At 36.8% G+C, this 21,120-nt stretch overlaps 1 protein-coding gene across 3 annotated transcripts in view; it reads right to left on the minus strand.

Annotated features, from left to right (window-relative positions):
* Positions 1 to 21,120, minus strand: part of PCNX4 (pecanex 4) — a 71,485-nt gene that overhangs the window by 39,472 nt on the left and 10,893 nt on the right. For 2 of the 3 annotated variants that reach the window (XM_036919251.2, XM_057488406.1), the window contains exons 3-6: positions 15,497 to 15,676; positions 14,899 to 15,413; positions 14,562 to 14,662; positions 14,332 to 14,454 (exon numbers count right to left, since the gene is read on the minus strand). In XM_036919251.2, coding sequence (XP_036775146.2) covers positions 14,332 to 14,454; positions 14,562 to 14,662; positions 14,899 to 15,413; positions 15,497 to 15,676 — 919 coding nt within the window. Of the gene's footprint in view, positions 1 to 14,331; positions 14,455 to 14,561; positions 14,663 to 14,898; positions 15,414 to 15,496; positions 15,677 to 19,380; positions 21,118 to 21,120 lie in introns of those variants that run through there. The other variant, XM_036919260.2, reaches the window with a different exon arrangement.

The raw sequence follows: 21,120 nt of genomic DNA on the forward strand, positions 1-21,120 counted from the left end.
CCAGTCAAGGGAAACAAAAGCAAAAATGAACAAGTGGGACTATATCAAGCTAAAAAGCTTCTGTACAGCAAAGGACACCATGAATAGAACAAAAAGGTATACTACAGTATGGGAGAATATATTCATAAATGACAGATCTGATAAAGGGTTGACATCCAAAATATATAAAGAGCTCACACACCTCAACAAACAAAAAGCAAATAATCCAATTAAAAAATGCGCAGAGGAGCTGAATAGACAGTTCTCTAAAGAAGAAATTCAGATGGCCAACAGACACATGAAAGATGCTCCACATCGCTTGTCATCAGAGAAATGCAAATTAAAACCACAATGAGATATCACCTCACACCAGTAAGGATCACCACCATCCAAAAGACAAACAACAACAAATGTTGGCGAGGTTGTGGAGAAAGGGGAACCCTCCTACACTGCTGATGGGAATGTAAATTAGTTCAACCATTGTGGAAAGCAGTATGGAGGTTCCTCAGAATGCTCCAAATAGAAATACCATTTGACCCAGGAATTCCACTTCTAGGAATTTACCCTAAGAATGCAGCACTCCAGTTTGAAAAAGACAGATGCACCCCTATGTTTATTGCTGCACTATTTACAATAACCAAGATATGGAAGCAACCTAATGTCCTTCAGTAAATGAATGGATAAAGAAGATGTGGTACATACACACAATGGAATATTACTCAGCTATAAGAAAAAGAAAAGATCCTACCATTTGCAACAACATGGATGGAGCTAGAGGGTATTATGCTCAGTGAAATAAGCCAGGTGGAGAAAGACAAGTACCAAGTGATTTCACTCATATGTGGAGTATAAGAACAAAGGAAAACTAAAGGAACAAAACAGCAGCAGAATCACAGAACCCAAGAATGGACTAATAGTTACCAAAGGGAAAGGGACTGAGGAAGATGGGTGGGAAGGGAGGGACAACGGCGGGGAAAAAGAAAGGGGGCATTACAATTAACATGTATGGTGTGGGGGGGCACGGGGAGGGCTGTGTAACACAGGGAAGACAAGTAGTGATTTTACAGCATCTGACTACGCTGATGGGCAGTGACTGTGAAGGGGTATGTGGGAGGGACTTGGTGAAGAGGGGAGCCTAGTAAACATAATGTCCTTCATGTAATTATAGATTAATGATACCAAAATAAAAAAAAAACCCTAACGAATCTACTCCAACACTACTATATCTAATATCTGAATTCAGCAAAGTTGCAGGATACAAAATTAATATGCAGAAATCTGTGGCATTCCTATATACTAACAATGAAGTAGCAGAAAGAGAAATCAGGAGAACAATTCCATTCACAGTTGCATCAAAAAGAATAAAATACCTAGGAATAAACCTAACCAAGGAAGTGAAAGACCTGTACTCTGAAAACTATAAGACACTCATGAGAGAAACTAAAGAAGATACCAATAAATGGAAACACATGCTGTGCTCATAGATAGGAAGAATTAATATTGTTAAAATGGCCATCCTGCCTAAAGCAATCTACAGATTCAATGCAATTCCTATCAACATACCTACAGCATTCTTCAACGAACTAGAGAAAATAGTTTTAAAATTCATATGGTACCACATTAGAACCCGAATAGCCAAATCAATCCTGAGAAGGAAGAATAAAGCTGGGGGGATTATGCTCCCCGACTTCAAGCTCTACTAAAAAGACACAGTAATCAAGAGAATTTGGTACTGGCACAAGAACAGATCCATAGACCAATGAAACAGACTAGAGAGCCCTGATATAAACCCACACATATTAATATAAATCCACAGCCAATTAATATATGATAAAGGAGCCATGGACATACAATCGGGAAATGACAGCCTCTTCAACAACTGGTGTTGGCAAAACTGGACAGCTACATGTAAGAGAATGAAACTGGATTACTGTCTAATTCCATACACAAAAGTAAACTCAAAATGGATCAAACATCTGTATGCAAGTCATGAAACCATAAAACTCTTAGAGGAAAATACAGGCAAAAATATATTGAATATAATCATGAGCAACTTTTTCCTGAACGCATCTCCTCAGGCAAGGGAAACAAAAGCAAAAATGAATAAATGAGACTACATCAAACCCCAAACTTCTGTACAGCAAAGGACACCATTAGTAGAATAAAAAGTCATTCTACAGTATGGGAGAATTTATTCAAGAACAACATATCTGACAAGGGATTAACATCCAAAACATAAAAAACTTGCACACCTCAAACCCCCAAAATAAATAACCCCATTAAAAATGGGAGGCAGATATGAAGACACTTCTCCAAAGAAGAAATTCAGATGGCTGAAGGCACATGAAAGGATCCTTGACATCACTAATTATCAGGAAAATGCAAATTAAAACTACAATGAGATAACACCTCACATCAGGACGGCCATCAGCCAAAAGACAAGGAACAAGTGCTGGCAAGGATGCAGAGAAAGAGGAACTCTCCTACACTGTTGGTGGGAATGTAAATTCCCAAGTTTAACCATTGTGGAAAGCAATACAGAGGTTCCTCAAAAAAATAAAAATAGAAATAACATTTGACTCAGGAATTCCCCTCCTAGGAATTTACTCAAAGAAAACAAGATCCCAAGTTCAAAAAGACATATGCACCCCTATGTTTATTGCAGCACTATTTACAATAACCAAGATATGGAAGCAACCTGAGTGTCCATCAATAAATGAATGGATAAAGAAGATGTGATACATATACACAATGGAATATTATTCCCTCATAGGAAGAAAACAAATCCTAGCATTTGCAACAACATGGATGGAGCTAGAGGGTATTATGCTCAGTGAAATAAGCCAGGCGGAGAAGGAAAAGTACTGAATGATTTCACTCATTTGTGGAGTATAACAACAAAGCAAACTGAATGAAGAAAAGAGCAGCAGACTCACAGACTCCGAGACCAGAGGATACCAAAGGGAAGGAGGTAGGGAGGGTGGATGGGGAGGGAGTGATGAGGGGATTATGTATATCATGATAAACACATATAATGTAGGGGGCATAACAGGGAAGGCAGTATAGCACAGAGAAGACAAGCAGTGACTCCATAGCATCTTAACTATGCTGATAGACAGTGAGTACAATGTGTTGTGGGAGGTTACTTGTTAATATGGGTGAATGTACTAACCACAATGTTGCTCATATGATACCGTCATAAGATAGTGTATCAATGACACCTTAATTAAAAAAACAGAAAAAAATAAAAAACAAAAACTAAAAAGAGAAATACATTTGACCCAGTAATTCCACTCCTCGGAATTTACCTGAAGAAAACAAAATCCCCAATTGAAAAAGACATATGGCCCCCCTATGTTTATCACTGCACTATTTGCAACAGTCAAGATATGGATGCAACCAAAGTGTCCATCAACAGATGAATGGATAAAGAAGAGGTGGTACATATACACAATGGAATATTACTCAGCTATAAGAAAAAGAACAGATCCTACCATTTGCAACAACATGGATGGAGCTAGAGGGTATTATGCTCAGTGAAATAAGCCAGTCAGACAAAGACAAATACTATATAATTTCATTTGTTTGTGGAGTATAAAAACAAAGCAAAAGAGAAGGAACAAAATAGCAGTAGACTCATAGATACCAAGAAGGGAGTAGTGGTTATCAAAAGGGAGGGCATGGGGTAGGGAGAGTTGGGGGAGGGTGAAGGATTTGATAAAGGGGCATAATAATTTGCAATCACAACATAAGTTGGTCATGGGGAAGGCAGTATAGCATGGAGAATATAGTCAATGATTCCCTAACATCTTACTACACTGATAGTAACCGCACTAGAGGGGATGAGGATTTAATACTATGGGTAGCTGTTGAGCCACTGTGTTGTATATTTGAAACCAACATAAGATTGTATATCAATGATACTTTAATTTAAAAAAAGACACATTGTTAAATAACCAATGGGTCAAAGAAGAAACCACAAGATAAAATAAAAAAATTTTTGAGATGACTAAAACAAAAACCAAACATACCAAACTTGTTAGCACACCTAACACAGTGCTCAAAAGGAAATTTATAGCTGTAAATGCTTTATTAAAAGAGAAGAAAGATCCAAAATCAAAAACTAATTTTTCACCTTGGGAAACTAGAGAAACTAGAAAATAAAGAGTAAACTAAACCTTCTCAAGTAAGCAGGAGGACAGAAATAATAAAGACTAGAACAGAAATTAATAAAAAAGAAAACAGAAAAACAATAGAGTATACTAATGAAAACAGAAGCTCTTTTTTGAGGAGATTGACAAAACTGACAAACCTAAGCTAGAAAGACCAAGAAAAAAAACCAAGACTCAAATTACTAAAATCAGGAATGAAAGAGGTAATTATTACCAATCTTACACAAAAAAAGTAAAAGGGATTATAAGAGAACACTGAATAACTACTGTATGCCAATAAATTACTTAGATGAAACTGAAAAGTTCCTAGAAAGACATAAATTACCAAAAGCAACTCAAGAAGAAATAGAAAATCTGAATAAACCTTTATCAAGAAACTGAACTAGTAATTTAAAAGCTACACACAGAGAAAAGCTGAGGCTCAGATGGCTTCCATACTACAAAATATTACATGCTACAAAATATTTAAGATACACACTGAATACTAAAAATCATTTAAGAATAACTAATATGGGCGGAGCCAAGATGGCGGCGTGAGTAAAGCAGTGGAAATCTCCTCCCAAAACCACATATACTTTTGAAAATACAACAAATACAACTCTTCCTAAAAGAGAGACCAGAAGACACAGGACAACAGCCAGACTACATCCACACCCACGAGAAACCAGTGCCTCGCGAAGGGGGTAAGATACAAGCTACGGCCCGGAGGGACCCGAGTGCCCCTCACCCCAGCTCCCGGCGGGAGGAGAGGAGTCAGAGCGGGAGGGAGAGGGAGCCCAGGACTGCTAAACACCCAGCCCAAGCCATCCGCACCAGAATGCAGACACAGTGCGTGCGTGGGGTGCTGGAAACTAAGGAAACAGGATAGTAAGACCTGTGAGCAGGTCCCTGCAGCCAGCGCCCCTGGGACAGGGACCCCACAGCTGGACGGAAGCGTCCTGGGACACTTAGCCCATTGGCTGGGAATCCCGGGGAACTCTGGGCACTCTAACCCCCTGGGCAGCAGGGCAGCTTGGAGGCCCCTCATGGAGATAAACAGCCTCCCGTCCGTTTGCCCTTCTACACAGCTGCACCATATCGGAGCAGCAGCCCGAGGCAGGCCACACCCACAGCAAACACAGAGCTAAACTCCATAGCGGCTGGGCAATAATCAGAAGCCACATCTGCGCGCAGCTGCCCAGCACAAGCTGCTAGAGGTCGCTGTTCTCCAAGGAGAGGAAGGCCACAAACCAACAAGGGACATTCTCCCAGCCATCACTTGCGCCAGCTCCACAAACTATCTCCATCGCCACGAAAAGGCAGAAAAATTTGATACAGACCAAAATCACAACCCCTGATAAGGAGATAGACCTAACCAGTCTTCCTGAAAAAGAATTCAAAATAAAAATCATAAACATGCTGAAAGAGCTACAGAGAAATATACAAGAGCTAATAAGGGATGACGGCCGGAGGGAGAGTACAGAAGTGAAACAATCTCTGGAAGGATTTATAAGCACAAAGGGTAAGATGCAAGAGGCCATTGATGGAATAGAAACCAGAGAACAGGAATGCACAGAAGCTGACGCAGAGAGAAATAAAAGGATCTCCAGGAATGAAACAATATTAAGAGAACTGTGTGACCAATCCAAAAGGAACAATATCTGCATTATAGGGGTACCAGAAGAAGAAGAAGAGAGAAAAAGGGATAGAAAGTGTCTTTGAAGAAATAATTGCTGAGAACTTCCCCAAACTGGGGGAGGAAATAGTTGCTCACACTACTGAAGCACACAGAAATCTCAACAGAAGGGACCCAAAGAGGACAACACCAAGATGCATAATAATTAAAATGGCAAAGATCAAAGACAAGGACAGAGTATTAAAGGCAGCCAGAGAGAAAAAAAGGTCACCTACAAAGGAAAACCCATCAGGCTATCATCAGACTTCTCAAAAGAAACCTTATAGGCCAGAAGAGAGAGGCATGATATATTTCATGCAATGAAACAGAAGAGCCTTGAACCAAGAATACTGTATCCAGCACGATTATCATTTAAATATGAAGGAGGGATTAAACAATTCCCAGACAAGCAAAAGTTGAGGGAATTTGCCTCCCACAAACCACCTCTACAGGACATCTTAGAGGAACTGCTCTAGATGGGAGCACTCCTAAAAATAGCACAGAACAAAACATCCAACATATGAACAATGGAGGAGGAGGAATAAGAAGGGAGAGAAATAAAGAATCATTAGACAGTGTTTATAATAGCTCAATAAGCAAGGTAAGTTAGACAGTAAGATAGTAAAGAAGCTAACCTTGAACCTTTGGTAACCACAAACTTAAAGGCTGCAATGGCAATAAATACATATCTTTCAATAATCACCCTAAATGTAAATGGACTGAATGCACCAATCAAAAGACACAGAGTAATAGAATGGATAAAAAAGCAAGACCCATCTATATGCTGCTTACAAGAGACTCACCTCAAACCCAAACACATGCACAGATTAAAAGTCAAGGGATGGAAAAAGATATTTCATGCAAACAACAGGGAGAAAAAAGCAGGTGTTGCAATACTAGTATCAGACAAAATAGACTTCAAAACAAAGAAAGTAACAAGAGATAAAGAAGGACACTACATAATGATAAAGGGCTCAGTCCAACAAGAGGATATAAAAATTACAAACATATATGCACCCAATACAGGAGCACCAATATACGTGAAACAAATACTAACAGAATTAAAGTAGGAAACAGAATGCAATGCATTCATTTTGGGAGACTTTAACACACCACTCACTCCAAAGGACAGATCCACAAGACAGAAAATAAGTAAGGACACAGAGGCACTGAACAACACATTAGAACAGATGGACCTAATAGACATCTATAGAACTCTACATCCAAAAGCAACAGGATACACATTCTTCTCAAGACCACATGGAACATTCTCGAGAATAGACCACATACTAGGCCACAAAAAGAACTTCAGTAAATTCCAAAAGATTGAAATCCTACCAACCAACTTTTTTGTTTCTGTTTTTTTGGTATCATTAATCTACAATTATATGAAGGACATTATGTTTACTAGGCTCCCCCCTTCACCAAGTCCCCCCCACATATCCCTTCACAGTTATGGTCCATCAGCGTAGTAAGATGCTGTAAAATCACTACTTGTCTTCTCTGTGTTACACAGCCCTGCACATGCACCCCGCACACTATACATGCTAATCGAAATGCCCCCTTTCTTTTTTCCTGCCCTTACCCATCCCTTCCCACCCATCCTCCCCAGTCCCTTTCCCTTTGGTAACTGTTAGTCCATTCTTGGGTTCTGTGATTCTGCTCCTGTTTTGTTTCTTCACTTTTCCTTTATTCTTATACTCCACATATGAATGAAATCATTTGGTACTTGACTTTCTCCGCCTGGCTTATTTCACTGAGCATAATACCTTCTAGTTCCATCCATGTTGTTGTAAATGGTAGGATCTGTTTTTTTCTTATAGCTGAGCAATATTCCATTGTGTATATGTACCACATCTTCTTTATCCATTCATCTACTGATGGACATTTAGGTTGCTTCCATATCTTGGCTATTGTAAATACTGCAGTGATAAACATAGGGGTGCATCTGTCTTTTTCAAATTGGAGTGCTGCATTCTTAAGGTAAATTCCTAGAAGTGGAATAGCTGGGTCAAATGCTATTTCTATTTTGAGCATTCTGAGGAATCTCTGTATTGCTTTCTACAATGGTTGAACTAATTTACATTCCCACCAGCAGTGTAGGAGGGTTCCCCTTTCTTCACAACCTCGCCAACATTTGATGTTTGTCTTTTGGATGGAAGCCATCCTTACTGGTGTGAGGTGATATCTCCTTGTGGTTTTAATTTGCACTTCTCTGATGACAAGCGATGTGGAGCATCTTTTCATGTGTCTGTTGGCCATCTGAATTTCTTCTTTAGAGAACTGCCTATTCAGCTCCTCTGCCCATTTTTTAATTGGATTATTTGCTTTTTGTTTGTTGAGGTGTGTGAGCTCTTTATATATTTTGGATGTCAACTCTTTATCAGATCTGTCATTTATGAATATATTCTCGCATACTGTAGGATACCTTTTTGTTCTATTCATGGTGTCCTTTGCTGTACAGAAGCTTTTCAGCTTGATATAGTCCCATTTGTTCATTTTTGCTTTTGTTTCCCTTGCCTGGGGAGATATGTTCAAGAAGAGGTCACTCATCTTTATGTCTTAGAGATTTTTGCTTATGTTTTTTTCTAAAAGTTTTATGGTTTCATGACTTACATTCAGGTATTTGATCCATTTTGAGTTTACTTTTGTGTATGGGGTTAGACAGTGATCCAGTTTCATTCTCTTACATGCAGCAGTCCAGTTTTGCCAGCACCATCTGTTGAAGAGACTGTCATTTTCCCATTGTATGTCCATGGCCCCTTTATCGAATATTAGTTGGCCATATATGTTTGGGTTAATGTTTGGCGTCTCTATTCTGTTCCATTGGTCTGTGGCTCTGTTCTTGTGCCAGTACCAAATTGTCTTGATTACTCTGCCTTTGTCGTAGAGCTTGAAATTGGGGAGTGAGATTCCCCCCACTTTATTCTTCCTTCTCAGGATTGCTTTGGCTATTTGGGGTCTTTGGTGTTTCTATATGAATTTTTGAACTATTTGTTCCAGTTTATTGAAGAATGCTGTTGGTAATTTGATAGGGATTGCATCGAATCTGTATATTGTTTTGGGTAGGATGGCCATTTTGACAATATTAATTCTTCCTAGCCAGGAGCATGCGATGAGTTTCCATTTGTTAGTGACCTCTTTAATTTCTCTTAAGAGTGTCTTACAGTTTTCAGGGTATAGGTCTTTCACTTCCTTGGTTAGGTTTATTCCTAGGTATTTTACTCTTTTTGATGCTATTGTGAATGGAATTGTCTTCCTGATTTCTCTTTCTATTAGTTCATTGTTAGGGTATAGGAAAGCCACAGATTTCTGTGTGTTAATTTTGTATCCTGCAACTTTGCTGAATTCCGATACTCCCAAACTCATTCTATGGAGCCAACATCACCTTAATACCAAGACCAGGCAAAGACCCCACCAAAAAAGAAAACTACAGACCAATATCCCTGATGAATGTAGATGCAAAAATAGTCAACAAAATATTAGCAAACCGAATTCAAAAATACATCAAAAGGATCATACACCATGACCAATTGGGATCCATCCCAGCGATGCGAGGATGGTACAGCATTAGAAAATCCATGAACATCATCCACCACATCAACAAAAAGAAATACAAAAACCACATGATCATCTCCATAGATGCTGAAAAAGCATTCAACCAAATTCAACATCCATTCATGATAAGAACTCTCAACAAAATGGCTATAGAGGGCAAGTACCTCAACATAATAAAGGCCATATATGACAAACCCATAGCCAACATCACACTGAACAGCGAGAAGCTGAAAGCTTTCCTCTGCGATCGGGAACAAGACAGGGATGCCCACTCTCCCCATTGTTATTCAACATAGTACTGGAGGTCCTAGCCATGGCAATTAGACAAAACAAAGAAATACAAGGAATCTAGATTGGTAAAGAAGTAGTTAAGCTGTCACTATTTGCAGATGACATGATATTGTACATAAAATACCCTAAAGACTCCACTCCAAAACTACTAGAACTAATATCGGAATTCAGCAAAGTTGCAGGATACAAAATTAACACACAGAAATCTGTGGCTTTCCTATACCCTAACAATGAACTAATAGAAAGAGAAATCAGGAAGACAATTCCATTCACAATAGCATCAAAAAGAGTAAAATACCTAGGAATAAACCTAACCAAGGAAGTGAAAGACCTATACCCTGAAAACTGTAAGACACTCTTAAGAGAAATTAAAGAGGTCACTAACAAATGGAAACTCATCGCATGCTCCTGGCTAGGAAGAATTAATATTGTCAAAATGGCCATCCTACCCAAAACAATATACAGATTCGATGCAATCCCTATCAAATTACCAACAGCATTCTTCAATAAACTGGAACAAATAGTTCAAAAATTCATATAGAAACACCAAAGACCCCAAATAGCCAAAGCAATCCTGAGAAGGAAGAATAAAGTGGGGGGAATCTCACTCCCCAATTTCAAGCTCTACGACAAAGGCAGAGTAATCAAGACAATTTGGTACTGGCACAAGAACAGAGCCACAGACCAATGGAACAGAATAGAGACGCCAAACATTAACCCAAACATATATGGCCAACTAATATTCGATAAAGGGGCCATGGACATACAATGGGAAAATGACAGTCTCTTCAACAGATGGTGCTGGCAAAACTGGACTGCTGCATGTAAGAGAATGAAACTGGATCACTGTCTAACCCCATACACAAAAGTAAACTCAAAATGGATCAAATACCTGAATGTAAGTCATGAAACCATAAAACTCTTAGAAAAAAACATAGGCAAAATTCTCATGGACATAAAGATGAGTGACTTCTTCATGAACATATCTCCCCAGGCAAGGGAAACAAAAGCAAAAATGAACAAGTGGGACTATATCAAGCTGAAAAGCTTCTGTACAGCAAAGGACACCATGAATAGAACAAAAAGGTATCCTACAGTATGCAAGAATATATTCATAAATGACAGATCTGATAAAGAGTTGACATCCGAAATATATAAAGAGCTCACACACCTCAACAAACAAAAAGCAAATAATCCAATTAAAAAATGGGCAGAGGAGCTGAATAGACAGTTCTCTAAAGAAGAAATTCAGATGGCCAACAGACACATGAAAAGATGCTCCACATCTCTTGTCATCAGAGAAATACAAATTAAAACCACAATGAGATATCACCTCACACCAGTAAGGATCGCCATCATCAAATAGACAAACAACAACAAATGTTGGTGAGGTTGTGAAGAAAGGGGAACCCTCCTACACTGCTGGTGGGAATGTAAATTAGTTCAACCATTGTGGAAAGCAATACAGAGATTCCTCAGAATGCTCAAAATAGAAATAGCATTAGACCCAGCTATTCCACTTCTAGGAATTTACCCTAAGAATGCAGCACTCCAATTTGAAAAAGACAGATGCACCCCTATGTTTATCGCTGCACTATTTACAAAAGCCAAGTTATGGAAGCAACCTAAATGTCCATCAGTAGATGAATGGATAAAGAAGATGTGGTACATATGCACAATGGAATATTACTCAGCTATAAGAATAAAACAGATCCTACCATTCGCAACGACATGGATGGAACTAGAGGGTATTATGCTCAGTAAAATAAGCCAGGTGGAGATAGACAAGTACCAAATGATATCACTCAAATCTGGAGTATAAGAACAAAGGAAAACTGAAGGAACAAAACAGCAGCAGAATCACAGAACCCAAGAATGGACTAACAGTTACCAAAGGGAAAGGGACTGGGGAGGATGGGTGGGAAGGGAGGGACAAGGGCGGGGAAAAAGAAAGGGGGCATTACAATTAGCATGTATAGTGGGGGGTGGGCACAGGGAGGGCTGTTCAACACAGAGAAGACAAGTACTGATTTTACAGCATCTTACTGTGCTGATGGACAGTGACTGTGAAGTGTATGTTGGGGGGGACTTGGTGAAGGGGGGAGCCTAGTAAACGTAATGTTCTTCATGTAATTGTAGATTAATGATACAAAAAAAAGGAATAATTAATACAAAATTTCCAACTTATTCTATGAGGGCAATGCTCTTCTGATATCTAAACCAAAGTTTTGACAAGAAAAGAAGGCTACAGATACATATATATCAATCACACAAAAATTCTCAACAAAATACTAGCCAACTGAATCCATCAACATATAAACAGGATTATACAACATGACCAAGTGGGGTTTATTCTAGGAATGCAAAATTGGCTTAACAATCAAAAAGTAATATATTACACCATGTTAGGAGATTAAAGGACCAAAACCACAGGACCATTTCAGTAGATACAGAAAAAACATTTGAGTAAATCCAACACCCTTCACGATAAAAAGACTTAGGAATAGAAAGGAACTTCACCAACCTGATAAAGAGCATCTATGAAAAACTCTTACCTGATATCATACTTAATGGTAAAAGACTGACATCAACTTAATGGACAGAGATGGAAGGCTTTCCTGATAAGATGTCCATTCTTCCTGCTTCTATGCTACATTATACTGGAGGTTCTAGCCAGGGCAATTAAGTAAGAAAGAGATGAAAGCCATCCAGATTGGAAAGAAAGAAGTAAACCTATCTCTACTACATCTAATTGGCAGATGACATTGGTAGACTGGCAGATCTTACATACAGAATATCCTAAAGAATATGCTAAAAATCTTTTAGAATAAAGGAGTTCAGTGAGGTTTTAGGATATAGGGTTAACATTTAAACATCAATTATATTTTATGTTCTAGCAGTAACAAGCAAAACATGAATTAAGAAAACAATACATTTACAATATCATCAAAAAGAGTACTTAGGAACAAATTTAATAAAAGCATAAATAAGACTTGTACACTGAAAATTTTTAAATGTTGAAATAAATAAATCCTAAATAAATGTAAAGACATCTCATGTCCATAAATGGGAAGAATTAGTATTTTTAAGATGGCAGTATACTCTCTAAATTGAGCTACAGATTTGAGGCACTCTGTATCAAAGTCACTGATGCCTCTTTACAAAATTGAAAAGCTCAAACTAGTATTTATATGGTATTGCAAGGGTACCAGAACAGCCCAAACAGTCTTGAAAAAAAAACAAAGTCAGAGGCTTACACTTCCAATTTGAAAACCTACTACAAAGCTATAGTAATGAAGACAGTGTAGTGCTAGCATAAGGATAGCCACACAGGTGAATGGAAAAGAACTAGGAGTCCAGAAGTAAACCTTACATTTGTTACTTGATTTTTGACAAGGGTGCCAAGAAAAATCTGAGGGAAGAATAGTTTTTTCAAAAAATGGTGTCGGACAATTGTATATCCATATACCAAAGAATGAATTTGGAACCCTACCTCACATCACATACAAAAATTAACTCAGTGTAGATTACAGATCCAAATGTAAGAATTAAAATGCAAAATTCTTTAGAAAATATTGTAAACCTTTATGACTTCTGAATAGACAGTGTTTATTAGATCAGACACCAAAAATACAAATGAAAAAAGAAAAAATAAATGGTATATCAAAATTAAAAATTTTTTTGCTTCAAAGGACATTATCAAGAAAGTCAAAGAAAACATACAGAATAGTAAAGAAAATTCTGACTATCATAGATATGTCAAGGAACTTATATCCAGGATATATAAAAAACCTATAACTCAACAATAAAGGCAATAACCCAAATAAAAATGGGCAAAGGATTTGAACTAACATTTCTCAAAAACATACAAATGGCCAATAAACATATGAAAAGATGCATCATTAGCATTCAGAGAAATTAAATCAAAATCACAGTGAGACAGCAGTTCACAATCTCTAGACGACTACAATGAAAAAGTCAAATAACAAGCATTGGTTAGGATGTAGAGACGCTAGAATCGTCATACATTGCTAGTGGTAATGCAAATGGTACAACCACTTTTGAAAAAATTTTGGCACTACCTTGGCATGTTAAACACAGAGTTACTATATGATTGAAATTCTTGTCCTAGGCACACATACTTAAGAGAAATGAAAACTATGTCCATACAAAAACTTGTACATGAATGTTCATGGCAGCATTATTCATAATAGTCAAAAAGTAGAAACAACCTAAATATCCATCATCTGATGAATGAATCAACCGAATTCATATACCCATATGATGAAAAATTATTTGGCAATAAAAAATAATATACTGACACATGCTACAACATGGACAAACCCTGAAAATATATTTATGAAAGAAGCCAGATGCAAAGGATCATGTTATTTAATTCTATTCATGTGAAATGTCCAGAATAGGCAAATCCAAAAAGATGGAAAATAGATGAATGATTGCTGGAGCTGGAGTGGGGGATGGATAGGATGGAGAGTGGGAATAGGGAATGACTATTAATGTGTATGAGGTTTCTTTTGGGGATGCTAAAAAATGTTCTAAAATTAGATTGCGGTGATGACTACAAAGTTCTGTTCAGCACTTAACTACATACCTTAAGTACATGATTTTATGGTATGTGAAATACATCTCAACAAAGCTGTTAAAAACTGTGTTTACCAGTAAGAGTCTGATTCCTGTATCCAGGCTTCTGTTCCACCATATATCTGTGCTGGAGATCAACAAGTGCACTGCTGATACAATGACTATTTCCAATAAAGCATTTTCTGTATTCTGCCATACCTGCAGTACACAAATTATCCATTTTATTAGGTAGAATTTATTATCTAAGTAAACTGTTGGAATAAACAAAATTACGATTAAACTCAGCAAGAGGAAAATACTATTACCATTCTAAAAGCTCTTGTGAATCCAATGGAGACAGACATAGAGTGGAGCCCTTGTAAGGAACTGTCCAGTGAAAGAAATGCTATCATAGCAAAAGGTGACACTAAGACAAACAAAAAAGAGAGGCAAATATAATTAAGGCAAAGTAACCCCTTCTATCATATTTTATTTTGCTCAGTTATGAGTTTTTTGTGAGCAAAAACATTAAACTAAAAAAACTAATAAACCAAAACATGAAAGAACACTTGTATGCAATATATTACACAAATATAGACATTCCATAATATTTGTGTAAACTTTCTAGAAATAACAAAAGGTTAACAAATTTTATCTTCCTACCTAGATTTAGCAAAATCCATCGGACAACACCGATCTTCACAAACCTTGTTTGCTTCTCAGAGAATAAAGTCACAGTTCGCATATCCTTGGGATAGAAAGGGTTTTGGAAAATTCCAAAGATGTAGACACTTTGAATTTCTCTAAGTATCCATAATATTACAAGTAATATCATCAAAATACAGCCAACAATGGCCTGGGGACTGTTTTTTGAAATCTGTGAGAAACCAGCAAAGTGATGTAACAAACTAGTTTCTAAGAGAGCCAAGACTAATATGATGATATAGAAAAGGCATTCCTTCCAAGTAAACTGTTTTTCTGAACCACTGGGTAAAGCCTCAGATTTGGTTCCAACTGTGTGTCTGATCACACTGTGTTTGAAGACAAGACTCAAGTCACTTAGGTTAAGACTCAGTAAGAACCCAAGGCCAGTCATAAAAAGAACCACACCAACACTGCTTGGAATGAAATACGATGTTACAGTTGTTCCAGCAGAAATGATGAATGTTATTAATAACCTGCAGAGAAGAAAAAGAAAAAAGATTTGCTTGAAAATAAAAAATCTTCAACTTAATGTAACTTTGATATTTAGGATAATTACCGAAGGTGGGTTGACATAGATGAGCCTCCAAGGCCGAACTCTAAAACCTGCTCCATTGCCCACAAGAAAAATGCATCAGGTGGAGGCAGAGTCCCAAGTGCCCACAGAAAGGGTAAAAATATAAACAAGATGTGTAAAATCTGATTCATTTGTTCTAGAGCTGGTATATTTACCATGAACCTGTAAGAAAAATAAAACACTTAAATCATAGTTATATATAGAAGAGGATCTTTCCAGGAAAAATGAAACACATACTCTGTCCCACCCCAAACAAAAGAACACTTACAGAAAAGTCCTAGACCCAACTTGCTCATAGAAGATCATTGTAAGATCAACACATATAAATTGTAACCACTGTCCTTCCCAAGTACCAGCAAGTATTCCTACTCAATTGTGTATAAATTTGGCAGTTAGATGATATGTGGATTCAAATGTGGGGAGGAGGTAATTAAAAGTAATTTACTGAATGAAATTGAATTTAGGGATTTGTAGAACTGAACTGAGCCCAGGGCAAAAATATTTCTGCCTTAAATGTTTCAACTATGTCAGCAAAATCCTACCAAAGATGCTTTAGATTTAAAAATTTTTTAAATTTGAAATTGCAAGTAGCACTGGAAAAGCCAAAGCCTTACTGCAGTTCACACATTAGAAGCCAGCAAAGACAGAAAGCGCTTGTCTTTCTTCTTCTCTCCTGTACTGGCTTACTACTTGCAGGTCCCAGAACTTAAAGTCAGTATCATTAGTATCAGAAGTCAGCACCATTAGGTTATGAATGTGTCTCTGTGAGTTAGCCTGAGAACAAATTATTAACTGTCTGAGATTCAAAAAAAATTTAAATGAACCTAGGACATAATTTTAAATGCAAAGATGTATCACAGCAGGTATATAATTTGACTTCAGAAATTGAGATTTCATGTATCTCTGAAATAAAATACATAATATTCACATTTATAACATTGTTTCTATTTAATATAAACAGTGGCATTTGAGAACACAAACTTGCACAGAACAATCTCATAAATTGGAGATGGCTTCTATCTTAAGTATAGAAACTGGTTCTTGGTGCAGCACTTACTAGTTAAATGTAACATCATTCAATCACTGCAAGTAATAAAAAACTTCAAAGCACCAAAGAATAAACATCAATATATTATAATTATTTGGAATACGGCTAAACTTTGCCTGGAAACTAGGAGCTCCAAAGACAACTTTCAGAAGAGAAAACAATATCTCAAAATTTATACCATAATTGTACTTGAATACCTGAGCTGTGAGGAATCAAAGTCAAGGAGAAAGACAACAATAATTCGGTATTAATTATCCACTTAAGTGTATGTTAACAGCCCAGAAGCAAATGTATAGCAACTATGGATATAATATGACATAATGTGTGTTCACACAGATACCAGGAGTATGCCAGCTAATGTACTCTGCCTCATAATGTATGTCCTTCAAATTTTTATAAGCAGAGAACTGATGAATACAAGGTTAACAACATGATGCTAAACTAGAAGACATATCTTTTGTAATATAATTTTAAAATTCATTTCATTCTGAGAAAACCCTTAAATAATGAAATGAAACCAGACAATAAGCCACAGGAAGGTCAAGGAAAATATGCCTATTTTGTAGTTTTTTTTTTTTTTAAGATAGCACTTTTCTTGCCAATATGCTCAAGTATACCGTCATTTGTGTAAAAATAATTAATACTCAAGAAATATTTTACCCACATTCAATTTTACCCCTCAAATCTCTTTTTCTTCTTAAACAAGCAAAGGCACAGAAAAGTATTTATATACAGGAAATTTGTATAAATATAAGCACATGTAATTTAGACCAAACATCATGGTTACTTTCCTGTCTGCATGACTCAACCCTAAATATATGATTATTGTGGTTCTTTTATATGCAAAAATGTTTAAATTCTAATGTTTCTAATAATGCAACAGGAATTTTCTAGGGCAAAAATTCTAAGCCCTCAAGGAAAAAACCTTGTTTTGAATCCAGAAATAAAAACATTCCAGATTCTGTTCACTCACTAAGATCCACATACCAAGTAAAAGGAATTCTTTATAATGGCTAAAATGATATAAATATGCACTATTCATTCAATTTCTGAGTCCAGAACTAAGCACTGTAGATTAACATTTGCCTTTGATAAAAATGAACAGAAAAAGTCATTTAAAAGTATTAATACAAAACTGAATGAGGTAGAATAAAGAATGGGGAAAGAGAAAAGATTACTACATTGTGGGGCTCATCTCTACAACCCTCACATTCTCTGAAATAAAGTTAATACAAAATTTGATGTATCTGACAACTGTCCAAATTTGGATAGTATATACACTTTACATTTATTTGCATTATTACACTTACTATATAGAGAGCATCTTGATTATTTTGTTAATCAGAAGCTAAAGATTTCTAAAAGTGAAGTTGGAAGTAATTTTTCAACACAAATATGCCATTTTTTCCCATTAAAAACAGATTTTGGGACTGCTTTTGTCTTTAGTTGTAGTTTGAAAAAACTTTGTAAACTATTAAACTGTAAACACTGAAACTGTATTAAGTCCAACTAGAATATAGTAAATATTTTTATTTAGAAATAACTAATGCAGAAAGTCAAGATAATCGAATTATTGAGATTAAAAAAGTATATTAAAGAACCTAGGACATAATTATAAATGCAAAGATGTGTTAAAGCAGTATGTAATTTCTGATTACAGAAACAGCACAGTGGGATAGTAACTCAAGAATCTGTATTCTGAAAATAATGTTATAAACTTAAATCTTTTAAAAGGGATCAAATGTATACACATACAAACTCAATTTTATTGCTAACTTTTCAAAATCGAGTATTTACCTGTATTTTATAGGTAGTAAATAGTAGTGGTACTAAGAAACCAGTTATAAATGAATTTCCCATAAATTAATTCTCCCTCTACGTATTTGTAGGTGAAGAACTATAAGGGTATTACAGTATCCTCAACCCATAAACGTAGCACAATTAGAAGAGATTAAGACTTAAGGAATGGTAAATGGATACCTAAGAATAGGTCAGATTCATTACACAAACTGGCTAAATATTTTTAAATGCTTTGTCTTATTTCAGGCTGCCATAACAAAATACCATAGACTAAGTGGTTTGAACAATAGACATTTATTTCTCATAGCTCTGGAAGCAGGAAGGCTGAAATTAGTGTGACATCACGGTCAGGTTCTAATGAGAACTCTTTCTGGCAGATAGACAGTCAACTTCTTGCTATATCCTCACATGAGAGAGGGAGAAATCAAATTCCCTGCTATCTCTTTTTTTAAAGACATAAATCCAATCAGACTAGGGCCACCCTGATGACCTAATTACCTCCTAAAGACCTCATCTCCAAATACCATCATACTCGGGGGGCAGGGCTTCAACACAGGAATTTTGTGGGGACACAGAGTTCACAACATTCCACCCCAGTCTTCCAAATGTATGTTCTTCTTTTATGCAAAACACATTCACTTCATCCCAACAGCCCCCAAAATCTGGACTCACTCCAGCATCAACTCTAAAGTCCAAAGTTTCATCTGAAGAGCATCTAAATCAAGCATAGGTGAAACCTGAGGTATGATCCATCCTGAGACAAAATTCCTCTCTAGCTGTGAACCTGTGAAAGCAGACAAGTTATATGCTTCCAAAATACAGTAATGGGACAGGCATAGGATGGACATTCCCATTCCAAAAGGAGAAACAAGAAGGAAGGTGTGACAGGTCCTAAATAAATCCAAAACCTAGTAAGGCAAATTCCATTAATCTTAAGGCTGAATTATCCTCTTTGGTTCCACAGTTGGTCCCCTAATTCCCCCAGTAGTAACAAACAGCCCTAGAAGGGGACTCCTACCTCAATTCTCTGCAGGAGGTACCAACACCTGGGCTTCCAGCAGAGGCCTTCTAGCTTGTTGAAACCATGGTGGCAGCCCTGGTAATCTCTAAATCACTTAGGGGGTAATTTTTCCCTCTTTTTAAAGAATAGCACATGTTCACAGCCAAATAGTTCTGTCACTCCCGTCCTGTCAAATCTAAGAGCCTTCATTCATTCCAGCTTGTCTCCATCCCCTTTAGTTCAAACTAGCAGTATTTCTGCTCATATAATCCACATACTCTTCACGACTGATAGTCCAGCCACACCACTGGTGTTCTCTTCAGAATATGGTTTCTCATTTTTTGCAATATTGATCGGCTGAAAATTTTCCAAATCTTCAAGTTCTGGTTCCTCTGGCTTAGCAATTCCTTCTTCAATTCATCTCTCTCCTTTCATATTTTACTATAAGCAGTCAGGAAGGTCAGGCTTTTACAATTTGCTTAGAAATCTCTTCAACTATATATCTAATTTCATCATTCTACCTCCCTCAACCCATTAGAAAATTGTTAAATCATGTTCTTTGCCACTTTATAACAAGGATTACCTTTTCTCCAGTTTCTAATAACATGTTCTCATTTCTATCTGAAACCTCACCAGAATGCTTTTAATGTCTATATTTTTAGCATGCACCTCAAACTCTTGCAGTCTCTATCCATTACCCAGTTCCAAAGCCACTTCTACACTTTAAGGTGTCTGTTATAGGAGCACCCTATCTCTTGGTATCAACTATCTCAGTCAGCTTGGGCTGCTGTAACCAAATACCACAGGCTGATGGCTTAAACTACAGACTGAAATTTATTTCTCACAGTTCTGGAGGCTGGAAGCCTGGAATCAGAGTGCCATCCTGATCAGGTTCTGATGAGAGCTCTCTTCTTAGTCTGCAGTCAGCTTCTCACTGTATCCTCACATAGTAGAGAGAGAGAGAGCAAGCAAGCTCTGTTGTCTCTTCTTACACAGACAGTAATCCCATGAGATCAGGTCCCCACCTTCATTACCCTAATTACCTATCAAAGACCGCCATCTCCAAATACAGTCTTGTGGGTTAGGACTTCACATATGAATCTGGGCAGGGGTGGGGGTTGGGACACAAAAGCATTCAGTCGTTAACATGCCTGTACCTTTCTACCTGGACACAAATCTGTGAAAGAGAAAGCTGCAATCTCTAGAAGCAGAGAAAGAAAAGTCAAATTTAGAAAAGGCAAGCAAAAGGGGTTATCAAACAATTTTTTTTAATGCTGTTTTCTCTTTTTCTTATGTACCAAACTAATTTTAAAAATCAATATTCTGTCTATGTAGTTACTATAACAAAATTAAAAATGTTACTCTGTTCATCTTAAATTTCTCAATCTGTACATATTATTTATATGTATAAATTTTAAATTCTTCACTTTCCCTTCACAGGAAAGTTCCACTTCTTTTCACAGGTTTCAGCCAGGCTGTCATAAGATTCATAGCTCTTATTAAAGTAAGACACAGGATTGAGATTTTGCTTATTTATATTATCTTGTAAAAGGTTTTCTTTTTACTCATCAATAAGATTTAATGACTGCTTTGGTATGATTGTTTAATAGAGGTTAATCCTAATATTAATCATCAAAACTCTATCACCATGGTTTGGTCTTGATGGCTTTCAATTCATATTCATTATTTTAATATAAGGAGAGCTCTTACTATTTATGCTTAAAAACAAATCAAGTTATAAAATATATGATAGCTTAT

This window comes from Manis pentadactyla, chromosome 11 (assembly GCF_030020395.1).
Source record: "Manis pentadactyla isolate mManPen7 chromosome 11, mManPen7.hap1, whole genome shotgun sequence".
NCBI lineage: Eukaryota > Metazoa > Chordata > Mammalia > Pholidota > Manidae > Manis > Manis pentadactyla.